We start from the raw sequence: 27,549 nt of genomic DNA, 5'->3' as shown, positions 1-27,549 counted from the left end.
TCAGACGCAATTAAATTCAATTGTTATTACGAGTGGTAAATAGTTCGAGTTCCCTCGACTCACGGTAATATTCACGGACGGAATGCACTTTACCTTTGTTGCCGGTGAGCAGCTCCTGCGGCAATTTGTTTCAAGAAACACACGTTCATTAAATTCATAATCACTTGTCAAATAGTTATATACGAATGGGTTAGCAGTTCTTCATTTTCTGGTTCTTAGAAGCTCTTCTTATCGATATTTCCTTTCGCTAAACTTGTTACGTAGAGTTTTAATCACCGTGAGTCGTTCGAACGTTAGGAATTTTTTTTTTTTTTTTCAACTTCTCCGGGCATGAATATCGCATGGAATGCGAATAAACATATGCTCGTGGATTTTCTTTGGAGATAAATAAGACAAACACCGTTGGTTTTTTATAGGATATATGTATAGGGCATAAAATACGTCTATTTGAAAAACAAATTTTCATAGTTGAGCTGCAAGTGCAACTTCTTTATTGCATAAGTGTATTTGACAACGCATCGTGATTCGATTTTCAGATAACATTGATTCGTTATATCGTGAAATACGATGTTAAAGTAATTACCATAAATAAATCGAAATTACAATTTCAGCGAACGAGAATTTGTACAAGCTGATGGAAAATGTCAGGGGTACAATTAGATTAAATCTGTGACTCGATCAACCTTACAATTATTTATTTAATTTCACTGTGACGCGGGTCATATTTGTACGATTGAAGCAGAAATCTGGGAAATAGGAATTTCGAGGTATAACCGAATAAAATAAGAACATACAAAATGAATTATGACATAACGTGAACAAGACATTGTACAAAATGATTAGAAAGGCTCTGCCACGCGTCAATTTACGCGATATAGATATTCTACGGAATAATGTACACAGCGTATATACGCCACGGTATATTTTCATATCACGATAACTTTCAAGCATACTCTCAAACGTAAATAGTAGATTTCCAAAGCGTAGCTGTAATACAAGCCACGCCATCACTGAACCTCTACGTTGCTTCACCCACGCTTTCAACGTCTGCGTCGTGAATTTCTCGTATTTATAATAAAATTGATTTTTGTAAAAAACCTTGACCAGAGTTTTTTCCTGTATCATCGCCGTCCAACTCTGTGACTGTAAATTATACTAACGAAAGATCTTCAAACGATACCGAGATCAGTAAAGACTTTTGAAATGTTACAGTTCGAGTTGTAACTTTCGCTGTTCTTATTTTCGGGTATTTCGAAGCGAAAAGCTCTTTGTCTTGAACAGTTGTGGAAAAAGGTGATAGCAAAAATGGTGCCGATCTTAGAAATTCTAGTTTCAACGAACATTCATCTCGATTCAATCGTCCTCGTCCTCCTCACCCTCCTCGTCCTTGATGATTCCCAGACTCTTCGCGAGGCTCTTCACGTTGTTGATAACTTCTTCCTGGACCAAATTAAAGCTCATGGCCAAGAGGGAGATTCCGAACAACAGGTACAAAGAGCACAAGGCGATGCTTCCCTTCCCTGCGAGCCCTTGCGGTACAAAGTCACCAAAACCTGTGAGAAAAAGAGGAAAATAAGCCAAACCTTTTACCAGATTGAGCTGCACCCACCGATCGTGGTCAGGGTGATGAAGCAGAAGTAGGCAGAGTCAAAGAACGCCCATTGTTCCCATGTACTGAAGAGAAAACCACCACCGAAAATGTAGCTGACCACCAGAAAGACGCAAAGCCAGATTGGGACGGGCTTGAGAACCTGCAGGGCACCGTCGTCGGCGTAATAGTCGTAGTCGACGTCAAAGTCGTCGACGTAATTCTGCCTGTGGACCGCGTATCCAATCGACGATATGTATCGCGTGGAGGGAGAAGCGTGCCGCTGATGCCGACCTGAGAATAAGAATTTCTTTAAACCAGGAGGACGTTAAAGGTTCGAAAGTTCAATTATAGCCAATTGGATTGTAAGGATTTAATTAAATTTCACGTCCGCGAGAGAGTCTGCCGGCTGAAATTAAAACACGGCCGATTCAAGACGGCGTGCAGGGCGTCCATGAAGAAACCGGTCACACCCACGCCGGAAATCAGGGCGAAATTGGCAAAAAACAATAATGGTAATAACACCGCCAGCGAAAGCACAGTGCAGAGCCGTCTTTATTATTCGACGTAAACTTTGTATAACCAGTATTTTTCTTCTCGTCGCGTTCGGCAATACAGACCAGCTGGACTGGGAGTATGGATCCACTTTTTGATAGACGGAAAGTTTACCCAATTAGTTCCCCTGCAGACTGAATCCTCTTTGGAAAGTCAATCACTCCGTAAAGCTTCGAGACGTTTAATATTCAATCCGTCAAGTTGAGAAAGATCATTATAATATTGCTCGTCAATTATAATTGAGTAGCGTAAGAAATAGGCATTAGCCGGCTGTCAAACATCGCTCATTTCACCCTTGACACCTTAATTACACCGAGCTGGATGGAAAAAATATGCTCGTTATGATTGCGGGTGAAAATTCGGCGCGTGCCGTCGAGCCGGCGAAAGCTCGGGACTCACCAGGACCGTAGTAACTCTGAGCTCGCCGCATTCTCATACTTCTTTTCATCGAATCCACATCGGTGCTGATGGATGCTTGTGGCTCTCGGATTTCCGGGGGTGGCTGCGAAAACTGACGTCGAAAATTCGAAGACTCAACAGCCAGGTGATGATTTCGAGGTAGGGAGCCGGTACCGCAAGCTCTGTTCGTTCGCGAAGCCTCATCGACGGTGTCGCGGACGTTCAAATTATCCGGCTTCCTCGAACCGACTGAAAAAAAAAGTTTCCCCAAAATTCAACCGGGAACTCTTACGACCAGCCGAGCATGGGTTTCGACTACTCTCAAAGCGAAATGGAGCCAACCTTTGGAGGGCTGGCCATTCTGTCTCTCGTCTTCGGGATCCAGTGCGTACTTGTTGAAATAAACGGGCATCCGATTGGCTTCGGTGGGATCCACCGCAACTTTTCGGTCCAGCGATGCCGTTCCCGTTGTGAGTCTTCCCCCTGACCCGTCGGAAAGAGAAACGATGAAATGGCTTCGCGTTCGTTTCATGTGGGGTAAATTACCAACAGGATTGTGATCGTTGAATACGCAAACCATGACCAGCGTCGGTACGGCGGCTTACCTTTGACCTTGGGCGAAGATACCGGGATGTCCGAATACCTTGACATCGTCGAGGGCCTCGTACTCGGGAAATCAGTAGCCAAGTCCATTCCCTCGAGGTGATACCTGTGCGGCATGAATTGTTGTATTATGCAGTATCGCCGAGGCCGGAAAACTAATATGAAAGCATCCAAGAGCTCTCCGTGCGAACGTAAAATCGTACGGCAGACTCGGACAATCAAGTATTCATCCTTACTGGGGAAAATGCGATATTCCTGGTCTAAAAATAAGTGATCTCGAGGATATGAAGGCCCTCGATCTTGAGTTCCGAGTCCTGCATCAACAGAGTGCCGAAAATAGCGCTTATTGTTGATGGCTGTTGGAGGGTGAAACGTAACGTCTCATCCTCAAGTTAAGCTTGCCTGACGGTTCAACACCGTTTTCAGTCGAATTTTCAGCTTCTTAACGAAGGGACGCTCTTCAGTTATGTGTTTCACAGCCGAGTTATCAGGGGTATAAGTTTTAAAGTAGAGACTCTTACCGATGCCAACCACGTGGCTCGTCTACTCGTAGCGCGTATTTATATGTTAATAACAAGAACTTCCATCCAGAAGAAAGTTACAAGCGGAAACTCTGCTTTACGTTTCGCGTTGAGTAGGTATGAGGTGTACAGTATCCGCTACTCGAAATAAGCGCGCAGTGAAGAAAAGTGATATCTCGTGTCATTCTGTCAGGCAGTGATAGTGCCGGGGGTTTTATTACGTTTGCTCGCGAGTTCAACTGCTAGGTGAGTTTATATGTCGACTCATATGAATATACGTAAGCCATCGTAAAGCTCTTCCCAACGTGAATCTGTTCGCGGCGTGCTAAGCCAAGTGTCAATCCCAAGTTAGGCTAGAGGAGATGTATAGGCCGTAGGGAAGATTTGACCGAAACTTGTTGAGAGAGGATTTAATATTGAGGATTTCGTTGTTTCGGAGAGAAATTCGGCACCGCAACGGCATGCGGAATCAATTAGGTTGGCAGGTAAGATTAGCGGCGTTCGGTATAGGCTCGGATCTAACCTGATGTAATATCGCTAACGGGTGTAATATCGGATTAGTTTCCGGAAGTTTATCACAGGACACTGGGGATTTCGAGCCGGGGATACGGGATTCGTGATCATTCAGCAACTTCTGGGAATACGCTCGTCCCATTGTCCGTAACCGGTCCAATTGGATTTCGAACCAAAAGTGGAAATCGATGAGTACCCGGAGCCCCGATTCAACGGGAACGAGGAGTGCTTTTCTAGGAGATCACACTCGACTCCCGTCTCCCTTCACGCACCACCCGCATATATTTTTCTCGCACGAAAATCCCCGTCGTCGCATCTTCTACGATCTTTCGCAAGTCCAAGATATACGAACCTGTAATCCATGTCCGAGTAAGACGACCTTCCGACACTTTCCGACAAACCGAGAGCCGAATCCGCTGATCTCTGGCTGACGCGGACTGACCTCCTCAACGACGCCGTTCGGTTGGAATACCTTCTACGCAGGAAATGAAAAAATATACACAGTTTCACCGGGTATTCCCGGGGGCTCTGCGTCGAGAAAGACGCCGGTTTGTATCAACGTTTTTAATTTAATGCTCGGGCGAAGCGGGGGATAACTTGTGGGGAAAAAATAGACCGCACACATGTAAAGAATGTCGAGGAAGTTGTGCGTGGAACGAGGGTTTCACTCGAAGGGAAGTCGCTCTGAAAGTCAAGCTTCGGGTGTGCGGGTACAGAGGATGTTATCGCAGTGATCAGCACCGATATTCCACTACTAAAAATTACCGAACGACTGTACGAGTCTCGAGTCTCTCTACGAGTACTTTGTAGTAAGGGAATGTAAAATGCATCTTTCACGTCTCTCGAGATCTGGGACGGTACACAAAATTCATGTCGACGATTTCCCGTCGCTGATAGAAGAGCCACTTCAATCCCCTTACCCTGGTTGTCGAATGGTGCCTCTGGCGTTGCGACCTCGACGTCTTCGTGGAGGCTTAGTGCAGACGTAGCAGCAAATTTTCCAGTATAAAAACCTGAAAGAATTTGTATCTCGCGTTAAAATTTGTTGAGAAAAAATAAAACTGAGTAAAATCCAAACGTACAAACGAACAGAAGCGTTACAACGCGTGAATTTTCTGCAGTCAAATCGCGTGTACGCAAAGCCGGTGTACATATGTATATACATATAGAAAGAGCAATTTGCGTTTCGACCGCATGTCTACGGGTCGTTGAATGTTTCCCGCTGGAATTACGAAAATGGATACGAAGTGGTTTGTTCAATGGTTGGGAAACTCGACATAATGACCGACGATTAATCACGACCTTCAATATCTACCGGGGCATTCTTCATTCAAGACCGTAAGAATTTTCGAGATTGCGCAGCTTACGCGAAGCTCCGAAAGAAACAATCACCGCGTATTCACCCGAAAAACCTGTACACGAACATAAATACGTGCGTAGATTTGCATCCGAATTGCGTATAATCGTTTCTGAAAAAATTCCATCCCATAACCGTGATTAAAACCACAATCCCCGTCGGTTTGTTTATAACATATTATTACCGGGAATACCGCATAAACGTCGAATTAATATCGCGCGATAAATCTCGTCTAATCCGTTGTACAATATTTAATTTATTAGCAACTGCCTCAATGCAGCCGGTGTTAAGCCGAATGCGGTGACCTATTAGCGAGCAATAACATCGAGTTCATCCGGAATTAACATCGTCCATAAATCAAGCCGAAGCTCCGACTTTTCGAACAAGGCCTTAGATCTTTGGATGATTGAAGAAAGCAAGAAAATAACTCGACTCTACGTACCTAAAACTGGACGCCATGACGTCGCCGATGCTCGACAAGCAGAGAAGCATCAAAGGTATTCCAAGAATGGCGTAAAAAATTGTCACAACTTTTCCAAACGCCGTTCTAGGCGCGATGTGTCCGTATCCTGGAAGAAGGAGATATTTTTTTTAGATCGCTGGTACCCCAAGTCCTGATTCATTTTCATAACACATGGTATTCGACCGCGTTATTACCGAGCAATCCAAGGCCCGCCACACGATGCACGCATGCACGTGGATCGCCCACGGCAAGCCTTGGCACGGTTCGACTTACCGAGTTTGGCATAACATATGCGGAGCAAACGATTCCTTACGCAATATCACGATACGCCGGATCAAAACGCCGCACTTTTACTCTCAATTCAGGTGCGCCGTCCGCTGGTTCAGTCTTTTTAATATTTTCATAGCGGGTTTTTTGCCTCCAGACGGAGATCAGACCTCATTATTCATTAGCGATGCCTCCCTTCGGTGTGCGCTAAACATGTTTCTGCTTTCTTTATTCGCTGTTGTTAACCAATTTTAATAACATTCCCGCCCAGACACGGGTGCAGGGCTTCTGTAGCAGCAATAACTTCTTGTTCAAGTTGACCTTTATTTCGAGTGTACCGAGTTTTAGAACCTCGTGCTCGAGGCGTATCTCAGTAATTTTAATTCAACAAGGCCAAGATGGATAAAAGCTCCATCTGAGACGAGGAATGAGATATTTTTATCACTTTCAATGAAATTCAAAGCACAAAAGTTGTTTTTCTTTTTTCCTTATTTAATTTTCTTTTAGTTTATTTCGCAACTCGTGCCGCGTGTAAATATTTATGAAAATTCGTTTCAATTTCCATCAAGAAAACGATTTCTAACACCGATTTAACCTTGACGAATTATAATATAAATCCTTGCGCAATATCGCGGAGAAATATAAATGTATTGCGCAACGTCTCTGCACTCGCTGGCGAGTATCATGCGTGAATATCTTTTCAGCGATTGGAAATTTTTCAACTCGTGAAAACCCAGTTGCATAATATCTTGCGACATGGGCGTGATAAACATCAGGTGAATGACCCTTGAACGCAACGCCGGGACTTTATCAAGGATTGCTAGAATTGACAGCCTGCACATTTGCACCTGACATAAACCTCAACTTGAGAAACATGAGGACGAATGTGTATTGAATTCGCTGTTCAGTCATTTCTTATCGACAATGGTTTTCATTTAGATATCGTCTCGCAATCAAATGACACCTCCGATTAACGATAAGAAAAGTGAAAAATTCATCCCTCGATCGGTTATCTCGGCGACGAATCACTTGCCCTTCGAGTGAATTCGAATCGAACGAGGAAACGGCTGACTGCTAAAGAAATTAGCATATTTATCCAACCTTGCCGATGAGTCGGTCAAGGCGGATCATCCGCGGAATGGACGTACGGTGAAAGTGCGCATCCTAATGCCAATGCCAACAACGCGATTAATTTTAGTGTTCCTGCCGAAAATTCGACTCTTCGCACGCTGCTCGAGGCCACGTGTAGGCACAAGTATTGCCAAAGTACAGTTTTTGGAAAAGATCGCTGATTTTGCGATCGTTTGGCCAGCGCTATAAGCCACTGGGTGGTAAATTACCTTAATCGTTTTCACGGATCGCAGTTCTCTGGTTAAATTACAAGGTACGGACGTAAACTATTCGGTAGACGCAAGTCTTCCTAATTATTTTCGTACATATGGTTACTCAAAATTATTCGTCTATGCAAATGCCGCTTTGTTGTATTTTAAAACTTTCGCAACGAAATGAAATCGTGTCGAGTGTTTATTTTTATTCCACAGTTATGCTGATTTTAGGAAAGATGTTGAATGGTTAAGCTTTACTCAACAGCTGGAATTTGTTAATTTCTGCACAACTGAAGTGTGAATAGACATATTTATAATGAAGACGGTAATACTCTTCACTCCGGAATTCCATTCAGCGTCTGTTTTGCATCGATTATTTAGTCGCATTTTCGTTGAAATTCCGTTCTCTGTTTTACAGCATAATTCTTCTACCTTAAAGCTGCTGCCCGGAGTGAAGATTGCTTCAAATTTACGCTGTATTACTAATTAAGAAATTCGTAGGCCCCAAATTCTGATAATACCTCTCAGTGTCTGCACGCATAATCTGCACTTTGCCATTTGAAAAACAAATGAGATACTTGAATGTTTTTGGGTAATCCACGTAGACGCAAACATTTTATCAACATAACGTCGCATCGCTAAACCAGATCTCGTAATACCGGGAACACGTTACAATATATATATATTATATGTACATATCCTCACCATGTAACCTGCAAGCTGTGGATTCAAAATATAACGAGCCTTTCTGGTTGCTTTACCGCATTAAGCTCATTAACGTGTGTCGTGCAAGATGTACGCGATGTAGAATATTCGTTCGTTATTCACTCGAGTCGATGGGGTAAATGTTTAAAAAAAAAATGTAAACGTATACCCCGTGTTCTCTTGACTCGACGGAATTCATCCGTGAATAAAGAATCTCCCCGTGTTTGTGAGGAAATCTTTTTTTTTTCATCGACGATGGCAAGTGAAGGGAATTTAAAGGTCCTCAAATTTTCATGAACGTATTCCGCCCGCCGGAACAGTTTTCCGTTCGATGAATATAACCTTACGTACGTTGTACATGACATAAAATACAACGATGCGTTCGTTGAGTTAAAATGAGAAACTCGTGTACATTTCGGGAAACTCGGACCGTCTAAATCACTGAAGGAAGTAGAAACTGGAAACTGGAAACTGGAAACTATGGGAACTGGGTAGTAGGCATGGTCGGGAACAAGCACGAAGTTTACGCGGAAACTATCCAAGATGCGATAAAGTGAAATATCATATGAACAAGGCACACGCGTACCTATGTTGGTATAGGTGGAATAGTCCTGAATGTGATACCGCTGCGCGCTATAACCACTGTACTTAATAGAATATACGTAACCGGGATGAGTGAGGGTGTTGCGGACGGCAGCATCCTCAGGAAAATTATCACCTGGTAGTAGGTGGCGCTTCATGCGTGTAGGTAACAACCTTCCGTTCGGATCCAACGTCCTCGAGTGTCTTACCAGTTATGCATGCGAGTAATTACGACGTCATCTCGCCTACGCTTGCAGGCACCTTGCAGGCTGTTCCCTCGTTGTTTCGAACCGTAGGAATTCACCATTAAGAGAGGTCAAATTTCGGTCCAAAACACCTGGGTAATACACGGATGAACCATCTTTCTCTTTCTACGAATTACGTGATCGGAGGAATTGAGGATTCAAGAATATCCTGCGAAGAATGGAGTCCTTTTAATCGCTCTCTGCTGTAAGACCAATTTGCAACCCGGTGAACGCAACTTACAATCTATATAACGTCGAGGATCACGGGAGACCATTGACCAATTTTTTAACACCTGAGGAATCGATCGAAGCAGACTTGTCTCGTCGTTATTTCGTTCCGTCTAGTAGCAAAAGCAGATGAACTAGTGATCAGCAACAAGAACGTTTCACTGACGATTGAACGTTGAGATGAAAGGCTCGACATGCGGCAGAATTGACTACTGAAATGCCGGCGTATCGATCCTCGGATATGTACCCGGATTCGGTCCGGCAATCGAACGGCCGGACCAGAACGTGCCTGCAAAATTGTTCATACGACGTTTGGCACAGTTATCCTCGACGTTCAGCACGGCTGGTTAATAATTGATTACCGTTCTCAGGGGATTTGACTCCATTCATCGCAAGCTCACTCAAGAGTGGGACAATAACTATAAGGATAATCAAGTCACGTCTGGCCCGACCGGAGGAGCCACCTTCTACACTCCTTACCTCGCTGAATTATTTCGCCGGAAGGCGTGCTTCCGTTGATATAAGAGAGAGAATGGGACCACGAGGGATGAAAAAAAGATGCTGGCGGGTAGTCTCAAGCCTCCGGCTGTTACGAGACAAAACTTACTTTTAATTCACTCGACCGTTCATCCACGACGCCGGTTTTCCACGGAGAGTCGGGAAGGCTTTTCACATTCCGCGCGTCGCTGTACTTTTTATTATTATTATTATTAATATTATTATTATTGTTGTTGTTGTTGTTGCTGTTGTTGTTATTGTTATTAATAATATTATGTACAGCCATGACGAAAAAATTGGTCTTGAGACTTGTTTTTTTTTCCTCTCTCAAGGTACAAAGCCCACGAGATAAAAGTGATGAAAAACTGTTTGATACGGTTATGAGAGGACTCAACGGTACGAGCTAGAAAAAGTAGCCGCTTCTCAAGCCTCGCCCATTTTATAAGGATTGATTTACAAACCTAATTCTCTTCTTGCATTATTTATTGATTTTAAAATACACCTTACCATTCTGCAGAAGAGAATAATTCGCACCCAAAAACTGTGAAGTAATGGCCCCTTCAAGATGTCATTACCATGGTTTCCCCTCAGCCATCCGATACTCGAGGACCGCGACATATATACTTGTAAATTTTATACTATATATTGTGTATATATATATATATATATATATATATATATATGTGTGCGTATGTGCGTTTGTTATTTATGGCATATATAAAACATCTCCGATTTTAAACCGCGTATCGAATATGGACTATGCCTATCGGTTAGAAAAAGGAAAACACCATAGGCCGAGTCGGTTACAACATGAAACAGAATGAGAGAATAAATTATCAAACGATACTTATTTCGTTTGTTTTCTTCCAATTAGAGATGGGCAGTGCGCCGCATGTTTGTGTACTTGGCGAAGCTTATTCGGGTCGAGTTTGCGCTTTCTGTAATATTACGTGCTCGTAGTTCAATTACAGAGGTATCGGAACCGTGGACCAGTGGAAATGTGGCCGGGTTTGAAAGAGCTTTGTAGGGTCTATTGAAACAGCAAGTTGCGGCCTGAAGCCGGCTAGCTACGCTGAATACCGTAAATAATTCACTCGGTTTGACTCGATTCGTTCGGGGTCAGGTGTAACCGACCTGCGCGGACCGATTTCGAAGGGAACCAAGCGAGGATACCGGGGGGCAGATATAACTTGTGGGGAAAATAATGGGCCGCGAAGTGTGTGCAGAGGGGCAAAGTGCTGACCTAATTAACCCAAATTATTCCCAACGAAATATCTCCACGTGGCAAAATATGCACCGCGTTCAGCGTGGCCAAGTCGTAGGTACTAATGAAATTTCACCCCGAGTCGATCCTGTGGGAACGCGCCGTTAAACTTTTCACCTCCGGTCGTTGTCCTGTCGATAATTTGAGGTCGTTTCGAAGCAGGAATTAACCGCTGCATTAGGAGAGTCAGACGCGCCGGGAATCCCGCCCAAAAATTACTGTTCTTTACTTGTTTCTCCTTTTTGTCACCTTTATTTTAAAAGTCGACTCTGATCCGCATTGAAAAGGTGCGTGAATCGTGGTTTCCGATCTTAGAATTAAACATTTTTTCCCGTATACGAAGAACGACGAGTTTCTCTGCAGTGTGTTATTAATATCACGGTTACACGAATGGGGAAAAACCGTTAAATTTGTCGACATAATATATTCTCGACAACTGACACGCGTGTGTAATTCTCCGTTCGGGCATAAACTTATTATTATTTTACCTGCAGCGAGTGACGAAAACTCGGGAAGCGAAATAGTTATACACCGAATCAGACGACCTTGTAAGGTTGGATGAATTATGAGATTCGTGCGGCGCATAATTCTTTGTAAATGTTTAACGGGTAAAAAAAAGTGTGGAAAAAAATCATTCGGTCATAGAATCCAGCCGCGGTACATAGCTGCAGTACACGGGTTGACGAGTATGCAGCAGAGCGTAGAGAATGGTACAACAAAGGATATCCCGTGCAGTATAAGGTCTGGCAGCATGAGCCTTTCATTAAAAATTTCATTATGAAACAATGCCTGCAGTAAACGCGCTGGCTGTAAATGATATACTATCAGTCCTCGTCATCTCCGCACCGCGCTGCAGAATCGAGGCCGAAATTCATCACTCGAATGTGGAAAATCGGCTCGCCGAGGCCCTTTTGTTGCCGGTGATATAAAGGATACACCCAACAACGGCGTGGCAGGGCTGTAACGGCACAGTTTCGAAGTCTGAAACCCTCTCTTTACGGCGTGACCGTATCCACGTCAGTATGAACTCCCCGACTCGATCGTAAAGTCTGCAACGAAACGTTTGAAATTTTCATATCTCCCCGCGAAGTTACGCCTCCCTGCAGGCCCTTTGCGATTCGCCTCTTACGGCCAAACTTCAAACGGCACGGAACGCCTCCAGGAGTACCTTTGAACCTTGTTTCTTGAGGTGCAAATTTCCCATTCAAATCCACGCTCCCAAATGTACCGGCATGAATTTTTTTTTTTTTTTTTGTCCCGACCTGCTTCGACTTCTTCACTCCGCCTTAATCGGTTCTGACAACTTCGCCAAGATCACGTCCTGCTCGACGAAGAATATTCTACTCCTTTCCCTCTGGATGCGGAAGGGAAAGAATTCGATGAAACGGCGATACGAGAATCAGCAAAAAAGATAGAAACTTCATGTCTGCTATTGAGATTTAAATTTCCGATTCGTATACTGAAAATCCTCGGTTTGTCTCGTCGACAAACGTCGCGCAACTCAACCGAAATTAATCGCGTGCCCGAAATTGCGTCACGAAGAAAGGCAAGGGCCTCCGTTCGAACCTTATTGCGCAATTTGTTGATTCGAGAGTAGCAACATGTGAGCCGTATAATTACGGTATAGAGTGAAATGGATGCTGCGATCAGGCGCTATGTTGCAATCGAACGTGTCTAATCGGAGGCAGAGTAGAACGGAAGACGAAAAATGGCGCTAGAATAGGTATCGAGGATTTGAATGACAATGCAGCGAGTGAAATGCACCGAGCAGAGCCGGGTAGCAAAGTGCTTGACTCAAACAAAAGGACCGGATGAAGGGTGTGCGTAGCGGCAATGACCAGGAAAGTGACAAACAAAACCGATCAAACCGCGTACCTGAATTGTGCAATTCCGACCGCCCGGACAGTTTCATTACGACGGGTACGCGAGTCCGAAGATAAATTTTGTCGACAAGCTTCAGGGTCTGGATACAACTGTCGATTAAGTACCGAACACCCCGAAACCCGGTGAACGCAGCTCACAAGTTCCGAATCTGCGTCGGCGAATGTTTCGCGTTCTCGACAAGATCGGTTCAGTTTCTACCGCTCCGCAAATATATTCTTACACAGTCGTTTAAATCTGCGGAGGTAGTCGAAGGCGAGAGCGAAGGTTACCCAACGATTAATTGGGTCAAAATACATGGCCGGTTGGCGAGGTGTTATCGGCTTTTGCTACCCACTAGTCGCGGTTTTTTTTAACTGCCAAACGATCCATTCGATCCAAAAGGAGAACTCGAAGAGCGGCTTGGAAGGCTCATCATTTCCGTTGACTAGATTCTCGGACGTTTTTTATACGCCAATTATCACTTATCCAAGAATTATCCGGGATCCTCATTGTTGGTTTAGGAATGGAAACACCTCCCTACGACCAGGGGAAAGAGTCGATATTTCACTGGTTCAATCCACGCTGTCGGCCCTATTCAACTCTGCTCAACTCGAGCTAAAACCCAGCGTACAGATCCGCGCTACGAAATACCTAATTTCTCTCTCTCTCGAACCAGCTGCTGATCATTGACCCTCGAACCACGATCAAATATCTGGATTGGTGCAAAAAAGCGGGTCGTTAACATTGCATTGTGTTCAGGAATCGCATCGATCCTTTTTACGTCCCGTTCCAACGCGATACTGCAATTCGAGGCCACCGATTCTCGAATTTGGATCGTATTATTTGGTTATTCGGTATCGAGTGACAGGAATGACTGAAACTTGACGCGATTTGATACCGACTCGAGGTGATGGTCCGCTTCGATTACCAAAATTCATTCGAGAAAATGTAACGAAACAATGAAATCGGACTAATCTGTTATCGGATAAACATCGGGATAAGAAATACGCCTTCGATTCTGCCGGGAAAAACCCGCGACGAGTCTCGGCGGCCTCAGGAATTCCCCCAAGCGGGGGTCCAGGATTCAACCCGTCGAATAGCGGGTATAGGCGGCAATTGAGGCGATGCAGAGATTGTTTCGGAGGGACGTATAAAGGGACTGTGCCACTCTCGCTTTCGGCCAGTCGCAATCAACGTAACACCGTGCTTCATAGGTGTTTCGCAATAGTGCGGTGAGTCGTGCAGCATTGCCCAAATTCCGTAACAGTTGCTCTACCGTTTCCAGATTATTGTACGGCTGTCCTACCTGCGCCTGTCAGAATATCTTCACAGTGATAGTGAACGTGCAGATTTTCCATCGAAGTGTCTGAAATGGCTGCGTAACTTGACGTTGTACTCTTAATGGAATGAAATTTTTCACCGATTTATACGATTCCAAAATGTATAAAATATGTTCGTCGACGGCGAACGTCACCAAAAAAACGAGTCGAGTAATAAGTCTCGCATTTTTTAAATAGAGGCCATTTTTTACAGCGGTATTTTGCGGAAAGAACGTTAGCTCGAATCGTTTAACGTAGTGCTTTCAATGCTCGATTGAATCGCTATTGCAACGGTATTATTTTCCATTAGCGTTTCTCTATATCCACTCTGCCTTTACCTCAACGCCTTTTGTGTTGATAAAGTGGTAATAAATACGACGAGAATGTCTTCATTGCTTTACCATTCGGTTCCTATTGAATACAAATGGCTATGACGATTTCTTTCGAGCTGAAAACCCACCCCGTCGTTATTTCTTCGTTGATGTGAAAAATTTCACTAAGGGCAGAGGGTGGAATGATTCTCTTTTGTTCCATGAATCGAGACTGTATCAAAGGTCCATATTGAGCGAGGCGGGACGCGTCGAGATCGGTGATATTTCATCCATGCGGGAGGACAAATTGATACCTTGCTCTGCTGAATGAGTTGAAAAATGTCGTCTTATAGATGCTGCGTCGAATCGATAGGTTTAATTAGTCGTTTTTTACCGTCAGGGGGTTCGAAGAAGGAGTTCAAAACGTAATAAACAACCTCCGGCAAAAGCCGCAGCGAATCAGAACTTCACTTATTAGCTTGGTTTGCGAAACATCGTCTCATTTGTACAACTAGCCCCAAGAAACAAAATAGCTTCGCTTCTCACGCCACGCCCAACCGCAAGTGTTTAAGTTTCACGCTCGCTAATTAATCCAGCCAACTTAGTTAATCCGAGATAACAAATTATGAATTCTGAGTACCGAGTCGGGTTATACTTGTCCTATTACGTATCTGCTACGTTTCCGGCCGACCATTTTTCAGCTCCTAACAGTAAAGATGGAATACGCGAGTCTTTAATAATAAAATCTCACGAATGTAGCTTGCAGATTTCGTCAGTCATCACTAATTATCGTAGGAGACGTTGACTTTTCGGAAAAATCGACTGAATTTTATTTCTTACGCGGAAATAATTATCGCAGCATAGTCAAAAGTCTTGCAACTCGCATCTTCGACGTTTAGGAAATTTTTTACCGATAATTTGCGTCTAAATTACTCAAGTCAATCATCAATCATGCCAAATTCAACGTGGGATTCATGAACTGTAAATTCCGCTTCGTGTTATTCAACTAAATCCATCATGTAGTAGAAAAAATAAAACCAGAAATAAAATTCATTGATGCTTCAATTTTAAACAACTTTTGATTAAATGAAAAGTATATTTACTGTCGTGCATTCACATGGTTGTTCAAATTATTATTTTTTGCAACGAGCCTGTAGATCTGTTACAACGTGCGTACAAATATTGACTGTTTCAAATCCCAATAATTTTCTAACGTGTTTTCATTAATTTTTTTTATCTCCATTCATATTCTTTATTCCCATTCGACACACCTTCACCAGGATCAATTGGGAGCGGTTTTATCCGCCACTCTCGCTCTCTTTCATTTCGTCAACCTGTCAACGCCGGATAACTGGGCCAAGGCGTCATTGCCTACGTATCCTGCCTTCCTGGCTGCAGTCGGTTCACAACAGCGTGTGAAAGGCGTACGCCGATCCGTTACATTTCGGAATCGCAGTAGAGATGTTTCGAATCATTTCGCGTGACGAGATACCCGAATCTTTATTATCGCGGATCACGATCCTTGGCGAAAAAAGAGGCCAATGTTAATCGGTCTGTGTCTCAGATTCACACGTGAAATGAAAGATAAGTTTAGCGCAAAATAATCGCGCATTGCAATCACAGACCCAACTTCTAGGCACAGATTATTCTCCAAGGATCTCGCGACGTTATGCAAAATATTATGATTTCACTCGTGGCCTTGACCATCCATTTAAAATTATGGTAATCCGATTGACGAACCTTGTAGAATTTGCACGGATCAACTATTTGTCTTGCTTATTCGAGACGCGATTTGTGAATTCTTGAGGCAGAAGTTCAACTGCTTTGTCGTGGATACCAGAAATTTGAATACTTTTCAAATTTGTTATCCAATGAACGCGACTTTTTTCGTTTTTCACGGAAAAGAAAAAACGAGAATTGGAGCAAAATTTTTAACACCCTCGTTTACTTCGTCAAAAAAGAATCACTCGCAAACTTTGACCTAAAAAATTCATTCGCGTTGCCGGCAGTTCACAAAGATAAAAGCGAGCGTTCAGGATACGTTTATTGTCCCACACGTGGGGGGTTTTCTATATCTGGAATCCCCAGGCCTGGGAATTATTGCGAAAGGCTTATCTATCCGAGTAGAAAGGCTGTCGAGTCTCTGGAGAGTGTGCAGAGCAAGAGTCTAGATTAGGTTTGAGCTGGAAGTAATAATTATTGCGTAGTCGTTGGCTGTATCTGGCGACGAGAACCGGCAGCTCCGTCGGATTGCGGATCGTCGAGGAGACGCCGAGCGTCGCGACGCGCCTAATAGAGCCGCAAACGACGCAGTCTGGGTAAAATTGAACTATTTTAAACGGCGTCGACGGGGGTCCAGTAACGCCTCCGGCCATTCGTTTTGCCATATTCAATGCCGCAGGTTTAACGGGATGAAATCGAAAACCGTTTACGAATATACACCGGCAAGTTGTGCGTGAAAACAGCGCGAGTTATATCACGGCTCGATGAATCGCAACCCTTGTCTTGTCCCTTTCGGCGCAACCAACGTATCGTGTATGCCTACACGTGAAACTTGATTCGCAGACGCGTGTTTCAAGGGTGCTTTTAATTTCTCCTGTAGATGGTCTAAAACCACAGGCCATTTGACGGTCAGCGATTTCATCGCCAAAAAAATCTGAACCTAGAGTGAAAAAATTACTGCCCACGTAGACGCAGCCGTTCCGCTGAAAAGTTCCGTAACAATGTTATTTTATCTAGTCATGGGAAGTTCGATTCGTGTCGGAGATCGAGAACCTCGAAGGACAGGGTATTTAATTTTATCACCGTCTCAGACTCGAGGCCATGTAACGTAACGCGGTATCCTAATTAATGTTATGCTAAATTATGCATTTTCTAATCGATGAAATCTCCAAGGAAATTAATCAACGTCGGGATCTTTCGTTTCTGTGTGAACTTTTCAAACACGCCCACCTCTCCGATATTACGCAATACCGTTAGGTAATTGCAATATAAAATTTGAAAGGGCCGGTCAACGGCCTCAAGACTTTAGTTTCAACTGAACTTTGACTCAGGTGCATTGTAAACTCGGAACCAACTTCTGATCGAATTCTTGCGAACGCAAAAAAGAAGAACCTGATCTGAAAAGCCTGCTGATCTCGGTGCGGTTCTTCTATTCATCCGACGAGAAGCCGATGCTCCGGAGCACGAGTCGAAAAATAGAGGATGAAAAATAGAGTTGAAACCAAACTATATACGGAATTACGCGTTGAGAAACCCCGTTCTCTCATTTTCCGCTAATACTGTCCGATTCACCCGCGGCTACTCGCCTCTGCGTCTGACATATTGTATTAGTCTCGTTGATTATTCTTATTCCCCTCAGACTGTGCCATCGAACTACGGAGTAATTGGAGAATTCCAGCGCAGTCATCGAAATATCCTTCCATAATCAGCGATCAGCGGAACGTCGACGCTTTGTCGCCAGGAAGCAATAGGATTGCCAGGACCATCGGGTTAAACGAGCCAAGAGACTCAAATTTCAATCGTTTCTAGTTTCAATAAACGAAAGTCAATTAGTCGATTCCACGAACAAGATTCAAGCTCAGAGGAGAGTCTCACGATCTGAGACAAACCCATTCGCGTTTCATCAATGATTCGAGGATTTCGGGGTTAGAGGGATTTTAGGATACATCCCGAATTGGAAGATCATGATAATTAGCCGTTTCCCGAGTCGTCTGAAAGCTCTGCCCAACGACGCACCGGATTTCTACGGCCCATAAAAGGGCTTAACAAAGTTCGTGACAGTCGGCTGCAGTGTTACCTGGGTGTACAAACTCTGCGTCACATAATTATATCTCGTATTCGTAGTATGGATTAGGGCATTAGGCAGACAGACGAAGGCTTATCAGCTCCGCTGTAACTGTATAGTGAGTATCCGAAAAATGAAATAAGCGAAAATGGTCCTTGTGAAAGTCTTAAGGCAAAAGCGTCACGGCTTCGTGCGAAATGTATGTATCGTCCTAGGTTCTGTCGAGGCGAGAGAAGACTCCATATCTATTGAATTTTCTTCTCTTGTCTACGCGTCCCGTTCTCCTATCTCTTCATCCACGGTTACCGTTCGCCGTTCAATTCGCGAACGTCAGCGATAAAGGCAGAAATATAGATCTTCGTCGCCGCGAAGGGGTCACGAGTAATCGGGTTTCTCTTCGGATGGAATAGAGACGGTATCGATTCCATCTCCCCGTTTCAGTTTGTCAAAGCGATGTTCCGTTTGTTGCGAACTAAGTAAACGATACGTGTGTCAATATGAACTTCTATTACCATCTGTCTGACCGATCGTTTGAAACAGCGAAGAAAGGACTTCGATCAACGGCAGAATTTCATTATAAGATTTCGGGTAATTACGATTTCATGCCAAGAATGGAAGGGTGGTAGAAAAGAAGAATTAAAAAAATTGGCCAAGGACTGTAATTGACTTGACATTTTTTTTTTTTTTTCTACACCCACAAATTAACCGATTCGTAGCTGTCGAGTGATTTTAACCGTAACACATTGGTTCATAATTATTGTGACATCGAATCCTCGTATACCTGCAACATCGTGTAATAAAATTTCATTGCCGAGTAACGGACATTTGCATCCCACAATAAACGTCGGTTTGGTTATTCGTTTGACGAATTATTTCCGCGAATAAATGCCGCCGGTATGTATTCCAATTTACTCCATCGCATCGATCGAAACCGCCGATCATCTGAACAGGCTGTAAAAATGTACGAGACACAGTTGTGCGTGGAGTTATTGATTTACATCAATTCTCGAAAGCTGCCATGCAGCAGGTGAATTGATTGATGCACGGTGTTTTAAAACGTGAGGCGAACTAAGTGGATTAAAGTTCTCTTGGAGCTTTTTTTTCGCAGAGACCAATTTATATGAATATGGTTCTGTTGCGTGTCATACATTTTCCGCAAACTTCATACACACGTAAAGTTGCAAATTCGCAATATTTTTGATAATTGAAATTGAATCACATCCACGCCAAGCCTTGTGAATGAAAATTCTATTACAATTTTGCACAACGTTTATGCAATATCTAAAAGCGTTGCAGGATGTTGTTGTAATCAGGAACGCGTGAAGAAGGGAAAGAGAAAAATAATAGGTAGGTGGCAACGATTGGATCTACCGCGTATACCTTATTACTTCAAGTTAGATTACAAAACTTTCCTATCCTATCAGCAGCCTGAAGTACTTGCTGCTCGGCTATATCTGCCGCGATGAAATCGTTGATGGATCAAAGTCGCGGGCAGAATCGAGTTTAAAATCACATAACTCGATGTTGCGGCGTTTCAAATCAAGTCCGAAGGCCAAATGTGTCGTTTTCTTTATTTCCATAAGATTCTAGGATAATACGCGACAAAACTTGAGAGGGGCTTGCCGAAACTAAGGTAAGATAAACTCGTTCCCGCGGATTTGAGGAAAAGAAACTGAAAGGGTTTTGTTCCTTTTCAAACCCTGAAAATTTGATCGTTCGTCGAGATTAAACGCTCGCTGCATCCGATGAACCGGAATTGTCGCAACATTGTTGCGCAGACAAAGTAACAAATGCCCGTTTGTATCTCGCGATATCTTTGGCATTGAGTGGATGAATGAAAGGTGGAAAACAAAAAGCGTCCAGCCTTCTTCGCTCAAATATTTCTTCGCAAATAATCATCAGGTTGGCGCACAAAAAGAAATGTATTCTAAGTAATGTGGCAAAGAAAGAATAATTTAATTTGCGGGATGACGGAAGCGTGAAATATTTTCGCGAAAAATCTGAACAAACAAACCGAGATGAAAAAGTATCAGCCATCTCGGCACACGCTTGTAATTAACAAAACGCTAAACATATTTACCGAGAATAAAGCTCATGTAAGGATATTCTGAACGACGAAGGTGAGATTTCCAAGGATGATATTTACACGCTCCACCGAACGCGGTAAATTCGTATGAATTTTACGATGAAAAGAAGCCCGAGACTTTCACCCCAATGACGAGGGGTGGGAATTGAACAAGGTATCCGTTTGTTGACGTCGGTATTTTCGTTCTTCCAGAGAAAATGAAGCTTTTGATCTTGATACTGACGGTCGCCGCTGCGGCCGAAGACAGCAAGTGGATCTGGGGCGACGAAGAAAAGGCAAGAGCCGGCGATAATAGAAATATCAGGTGAGCACAACCGTCTTATCAGCCCGAAGCTACGATACCAAAGCTATTCTTACTTCGTTAGTTGGCTATTCTCCCCCCCCACGTTTCCACCCTTCCTCCCGTCATCCCGAGTCGGATAGGTATAAGACGGCCACCTTATCTCTATTTAGTCTCCGTCGCCCTTTATTCTCCCGGGGCAAAGCGAACCAATACCCGATTCGTATATAGTAGTAGACGGGCGAAGCCTCCTCGAAGATGAAACCCCCTGTAGCCGAAACCCGCTTATCGATCAACGGGAAGAGATTCGGTTGCCGAGGCAAAGACAGACAAGACAAGCAAGGCAGTTCGAGGAAGAACGCGAACGCAACGCTGTGATTTGAGGAAATTTAGTTACACGAGGAATCGAAGAAAACGCGCGCGCGACGCGGAGCGTCGAAGGCGTCAAAGCGTCGATTAGACAGGAAACGGGCCGGGCTCTGCCGAGTGCCAAGAATAAAGTGGCTCGGAAAATTGAAATGCAATTTCTCACGGCGTTTAAACTTTGAAGGGTGTCTCCCGCTCCCTGGAATTGTCTCCCCGTCCTCGCCCTTGCCCTCCCCACTCGCCCTAGACCTCCCCGCAACCCGCCCACTCCACCTATACTTCCGGACAAATTTGCTTTTCACCCAAACACCTTATTGAAGACGGGATTACGTTTGCTCTCGAAGCAAAGCTTGAACGAAAATCAAACACGGTTTGGATTTTATACATAACGGAATACGTACCGGCAGCGCGAATATCCTTTCAACGAGAATGTGTGTGCGCCGCATTATCCTCGCGTAATATTGTCGGAAAAATGGGTTCGTGTAATCAACAAAGTTGAATAAAGCTTTTCAAAGGGTTTACCATTCTGAAATCGAGCCTAGTTGTTCGTTTCGAGTCATTTCGTTGAATGAGAATCACTTCGAACGTCAATATCTATAATACTGACTTTCAACGATTTTACTTGATTTACAAAGACGTATCAAATGAATTTTCGAGTAACGCCAAGTGGCCGTGTGACTGAATTAAGTTAAACTACTCCTGTCTGGACCCCGTTACTTCAAATACGCCTTTTCCCCATGCGTGCCGCACCTTACCCCGATAATGGTTAACCCCTTGTAATAATCGAAGAGAGGTGAATTTCGGCCGAAAACACCCCGTGCTATCATATAAAGGGGTAAGCAATAATGCTTCGGCAATTCTGTTAAATATACAGATACAACGTACACGAGTACCCGGATAATTCCGACGGCGGGTTCGCGTCGCAGAATCAATTTAGACCCCAATATCCAGGACCGTATGGACCGAACAGCAGGCCTATCAGACCCGGAGATGGTAACCAAGTTCTCGTCGGACCGGATGGACCGAGTGGAATTATTGGCAGGTAATTCGAACCGTTGAATCGACGATATTATTTCGACTCACCTGCACTCGACGATCATCCGGACCATTTCTGTTAGGAAATTAATATTCACCGTTTCGAGTACCTTGCACCCCTTTGATTGCGTGAAGCGTACTTGTCAAATACGAACGTTTTCGTTACTCAAATCGGTGCTCGGATTTTAAGAGGTTCAATCTCGGACCAAGCAGCTCCTTTATTCTTAGCCAGAGATAAAAGGGGTGGAAGGTCGGAATGGAAGCACCTGCCTCAAAGCACCCCTTAGCGCGTACGTCAAGTTCCTATAACGGTAATTTCAGGGCTCAACGCTTTCTGATAGAGCTTTTTTCGGACCTTCTTTTTAGACCGGGCAACAACAGACCGTTCAGGCCTGGCGGTGATGGATTTGACCACAATTCCGGGCCGGTTGTGCCGGGTGTAAACGTGGACCCGATACTGTCTGGTCCAGTCCCGTCGTGGATAAGAAACGACCCTCGGTACCAGGAATTCGACACCTGCAAGTGCAGCCGTGGGTTCAACTGCCCCGGCGTGAAATTTGTGAGTGCCAATGATCATCCCTTATCTTTCACCTTTTCCTCGCTAAGCCCGGTTTCGAACCGGTTATCGATTGCGCGAGAATCGCCAAACCTCTTTGGCTCACGACGAACGGTATTACAGGGCTCCTGCTCCAGGGGAAAACAATACTGCTGCTTCAGCAGCCGGAAGTACGGCGGTACCGGGAACGGGTATCAGCAGTTCAACGGAAACTACCCCAACAGGCCGCAATATCCGGTGAGCAGACCCGTTTCACCCTACGATATCGATCCCAGAACTCTGTCTGACTAACTGATACTGCAACAGCCTTCTACCTTATCTGCTCTGTCGATAACGCCGCTGCACTCGCATCTAACATATACTGCTGCATTTGAGTACTTTGCGGAGGATCCACCGTATTCCAATAAAAATAAGATTCGTGACTGACAATTAACGTTCTGTGTTCCCTTTTCGCCAGGGATTTCTGCATTCCTGATTAATTCTAACGATTATTGTTATACCTTTCACCTCCGACTTTCAAGATTTCTTACTTGACTTACTATAAATTAAATGCTTTCACACGTTGCGAGAGGTTCATCAGAAGATCGACAAATGTCGTTATGAAAATTTGGATACCTAATTATCAAGATGAGAGAGAATCTGCGGAAATTGAACCACCTAGGCACAGACAATTTTGGTATCGTAACCGCGGTATCGACAAGGCTTCGATACCACGAAGCCGCAGCTGCAATTCTTACTAATAATCATATTCATCCATTACCGTTAAAGGCGAAGAGCTAGGTTTCACGTAATTGCTAATTTCAATCGGGTTGGAATGTCGTAATTACAGTACGCGGTAGCGCAAACCTCGGGATTATGTCACAGGATAACGTCAAGAGGGAAATTGTATAATTGGAAAACAAATTGAAATCTGTGCGCTAGTGAACCGTATTCGCAAAGTGGGATGCAGAAAATTCGACTTACTTGTTAAAAATTTACTTCCTCAGGGCAACCTGCCGTTCAGACCCTTCAACGCGATTCCCCCCGAGTACTATGAAAACGGGAACAATTATGGGGGCGATTACGACGGCGATTATTACGGACAGTATCAAAACGGCGGCTACGACAGGCCCTACAACAACTACAACAGGCCCTATAATAATTATGGAAACGGGCCGGACGGCTACTACGACAGGCCTTATCGGGGGCCCTATGCCCCCGGCTACGCGGGCAACAACAACCCCTACTTCAACTGGCAAAACCCATACAACAGGCCCAGGCCCTACGACTTTGACGACTACGGGAGGGTGGCTGGGAAATCGAAGAGTAAAAACGATAAAACCGCCAACGACGTGCCAACTAGTCCCAGCACTGACGGTGAAACGAGCAAGGACAATTAATAAATCCTCGCCGAAGAGTCCCACGGACTTCGGCTGAGGTCCAGGTTCACTCACTCGCGATTGAAAAGCCAATATTATTATTATCATCATGGTTCGTCAGAGAAACGTTCTTGTTGGAATTTCTCGTAACTCGGGGATAATTGTTATTTGCGCCCCGTCGCAATACTTTTCCACCTCTCAGCGTCGTCCCAATTCAATGCTGTTTCACCAATTTATACGATTTTACGCAACACGCGGGAGCTCCCTTTCGACCACGTGTCTTAACATACCAAAGTATATACATACCTATATGTATATTGTATATCGACCCTCTCTGAATCCTTATCGTGCATTAATTATGTGTTTTATTCTTCCCTGGTAAACCTATCAATATTTACTACTATAACTTATTGCTGTAATAATGAAATATAATTTTTTTTTACATTAATATACCGTAAACTGTTTTATATTACGCGAACTCGAAGGAAAGGGATCACCGTATCGCTTCCCAGTACCGCTTATCGCAAATATTTACAGGTAACGAGTCTCGAAACTGTAAATCAGATATACATTATAGTCTTCAACCTTTCGATTATTCGATGCGATGCTGCGAAATGCATAAGATATTGATAATCGAATCCTTTGAACTCTAGGACGCTACAGCGTCGAATTATTGCAGTGAATTAAAGGAGAAGAGACACTCACCGATGGTGGTAATAACGATAATCGAGTAGAAGAGAGCGCCGGGGAAAGTCCACTGCAGTTCTGCTTCCGGCTCGGAACCATCCCACCCTTCACGTTCCATCTTTTGCAGTAAGTCCTTCTCAAACGTCTACGGAAGAATTAGCGTCATTAGGCATGATAAATCTGTAATTGTAGGTACCTAATTTCACCTTGTGCTGAGACCCACCTCTAATTGACCCCTGGCTTCCCTCGTCCAATTTTCCTGATCCAGGACGTTGCATTCGAGTGTCATTTTCCACAATTCACCCGTCACGTTCGTCCGCAGCAGACTTATGCTCTCCCTAACCTTGTTGTAGGAAATCCGCGATAAGGTAAAAATTTCTACATAAGTGTTATCGAGATGATCGTGTCGCCAATTTTGCTCATTGATGTTGAAATTTGGCAGCTCTGTCACCGTAAGGAGCAAATAATACGTGCATTGTGCGAATATGTGTAGAATAATGTGTTCCACATAGTTGTGAAAATATAATGTGAGCCTGAAATATTACCGTGGGCAATATGCTGATTAGGTACAAGTTATACTCAAAATACTTGTGCGTGAGTCATTATCTTAAACAGCGATGTAAGATGTAACGTTCGACGGGCTAAAGCAAAATTAAGATTATAAATCGCACGGCTTGTTGATATTGAAAATTTGAAAGTATCATAAATTTCCATAAGCTGGGGCCCGCCCTAGATTACTGTCAATTTTTCATCTCGACTCGGTCTTGCCAGAAGCGACTACAAGAGATGGATTAGAGTTAACGGCTCGATCGTCACCTGACGCGTTTTCTCAGCTGGACTTCTTCCAGGTTCGATCGCGTCACGAATACATATTTGACGTAAAGGAAAACACGAGAAAGCTCGCCACGACTTAGGCCGTGACGTTTGCTTGCAGATTCAGCTGATCGATTTCGTAGCGAGTGAAGCAGGTGTTTACGTCATAAACAGCTACTGGCAGTACAAGAATCTCCGGGGCTGCTGGAGAACTTCGGAAATTCTCGACATGTTGATCAGTCTTACCGACCAGCTGAATCCCTGGGGGGATGAAAGAAACCCACGGACATTCGCAAGGCTTACCTTTATTTCATTCGGTGCTTCCAAAGCCTGGAACGCCAAGCCTCCGAGGAGGCAGTAAGCCACGACAAGGCTGATTAGCGTCACGTGACTAAAGACACACGCGAAGAACTTCCATATCATGTAGAGTACCTTGACGCACTTCGAGGACTCCTGGACCTCGTTCATCATTTGCATCTCCATCCTTGATGACATTCTGACTCGAGTATTTATACCAAGTTTATATGCCTGGCCTCTGTCACGTTGACATCATCTGATCACTTCCAATTTTATTCTTTTTACTGGATTACCGAGCATTCAACCACGATAATATTAGATCACGTGAATTAGTCGGACTACATTGAACGAAAGTTTCCAAAGTATCCAAAGTTTGCGTGGCTGGTTATACTCATTACGGTTTATTGCAGAGTAACCGGAACATCCAAGAATCACCGTGTAAAGAGTTCGCAATTACAGCAACACATGTTACAACTGCAAAAGGAAGCTTGAAAGCAGCTCTGAATAACGTTTCACAGCTGCAGATAGTCAACTTTGAGATCTAACATCATCTTTGTCCAATCTACATCAAAGTCTCGAGTCGATTCAGGACGAGCGGATAAAAATAAATTATTACTTTCACGTGGAATAAGCTTTCCTCTTGAATCGCAAGCTGACGTGACGAAATTTTTTTCAAGTTCCAGAAGCGGTTTAAATATCAACGAATGTAGCGACCTTTTCCTTTGTGGCTTGAGGAAGAGAAATGAAAGGCGCGTTGAAACGAAGGTTCGCAATAAGCTTAACTTTCGGTGCAAGGCCAAATAAATATCAGTGAAGAACGAAAGCGGGTTCAAGCATCTTGGAACTTTCGAGATTTCGTTAAGAACACGCGATTCTCAAGTTAAGATACGGAAGTTTCTTCATGCTTACAAATGACGCGGCAATAACCCGCTGTGCACTTAAGTGTATAAAATTAGTCTCTCGTTAATATTAGCAATTCTTCTTCATTTGTTTATCAACCCGTTCCTGCGACTCTCTGTCTAATCTAAGGACGAATGAAAACAGGCGTGACAATTTTGCGATCCGCTTTGTATTCGCATCGACGTGAGTCAAGAATGCAATCTTGTAGAAGAAACTGTCAATCGTTCAACGTCTCTCCATTACGTGGCATTTTACTCCCATAAGCACGTTAAAATTTGTCACTGGAAACCAAACGGAATATTTTCATCACCACTTTTCCCTTCAAATTCAAAGCACGTCACGTTATCATTCATACGTCGAGACACCTCGAGGCCGCAGACCGGGAACAGTGGTAAACGACGAATGCATCGTCGGTGAAGAGTAACGCTTTACGACGCAGAACGAAGTGTAAAGCAAACACTTGTAATTCAGAACCCGCGAATTGGATCTTTCGCCGCGAATCACCGGCAGCGGTCACGGATCGTGCTTATCGAAATCACTCGGGTACCAAATTCCGTGGAGCACATGTCCGTTTCGCGCCTTTTCGACACCCTCTCCTAACTCCGTCGTTGCAAACCGGCTAACACAACAACCGACGGATGTATTACATTTCAGAACGTTGGAGCATGGGAAAGGGGGTGAAAATCGCGGGGCTGGGAGGGAGGGAAGGGGAGGTGGGGAGGGAGAATTTTCACACATGCGGTAATGATAAACAACGCTGCGTGGACATCGCGCAGCA

General features: G+C 44.1%; 2 protein-coding genes across 3 annotated transcripts; one reads left to right on the top strand and one right to left on the bottom strand.

Moving 5' to 3' along the window:
* Positions 1-498: 498 nt before the first annotated feature.
* Positions 499-27,549, bottom strand: LOC124177428. Its single transcript, XM_046559765.1, has 12 exons — positions 27,319-27,549; positions 25,878-26,345; positions 24,985-25,104; positions 24,780-24,906; positions 5,979-6,105; positions 5,100-5,192; positions 4,532-4,654; positions 3,148-3,251; positions 2,885-3,025; positions 2,543-2,791; positions 1,610-1,882; positions 499-1,553 (listed from the first exon to the last, which is right to left on the bottom strand). Exons 2-12 carry the CDS (start codon positions 26,067-26,069, stop codon positions 1,354-1,356), a joined length of 1,749 nt encoding a protein of 582 aa, XP_046415721.1. The 5' UTR covers positions 26,070-26,345; positions 27,319-27,549; the 3' UTR covers positions 499-1,353.
* LOC124177430 lies at positions 14,126-24,524 on the top strand. 2 transcript variants are annotated; one of them, XM_046559768.1, is made up of 6 exons: positions 14,126-14,208; positions 20,672-20,783; positions 22,000-22,167; positions 22,482-22,719; positions 22,840-22,953; positions 23,703-24,524. In XM_046559768.1, the coding sequence occupies exons 2-6, from the start codon at positions 20,677-20,679 to the stop codon at positions 24,093-24,095; spliced, it is 1,020 nt and encodes a 339-aa protein (XP_046415724.1). In that variant the 5' UTR covers positions 14,126-14,208; positions 20,672-20,676; the 3' UTR covers positions 24,096-24,524. The 2 variants fall into 2 exon arrangements, with proteins under 2 accessions (XP_046415724.1, XP_046415725.1); XM_046559769.1 differs by having other exon boundaries at positions 14,179-14,208; positions 22,527-22,719.

The sequence above is a fragment of the Neodiprion fabricii genome, chromosome 3 (assembly GCF_021155785.1).
Source record: "Neodiprion fabricii isolate iyNeoFabr1 chromosome 3, iyNeoFabr1.1, whole genome shotgun sequence".
Taxonomy (NCBI): Eukaryota; Metazoa; Arthropoda; class Insecta; order Hymenoptera; family Diprionidae; genus Neodiprion; species Neodiprion fabricii.
The sequence above is the reverse complement of the archived record's forward strand: the minus strand, read 5'-3'. Positions and strand labels throughout refer to the sequence as shown.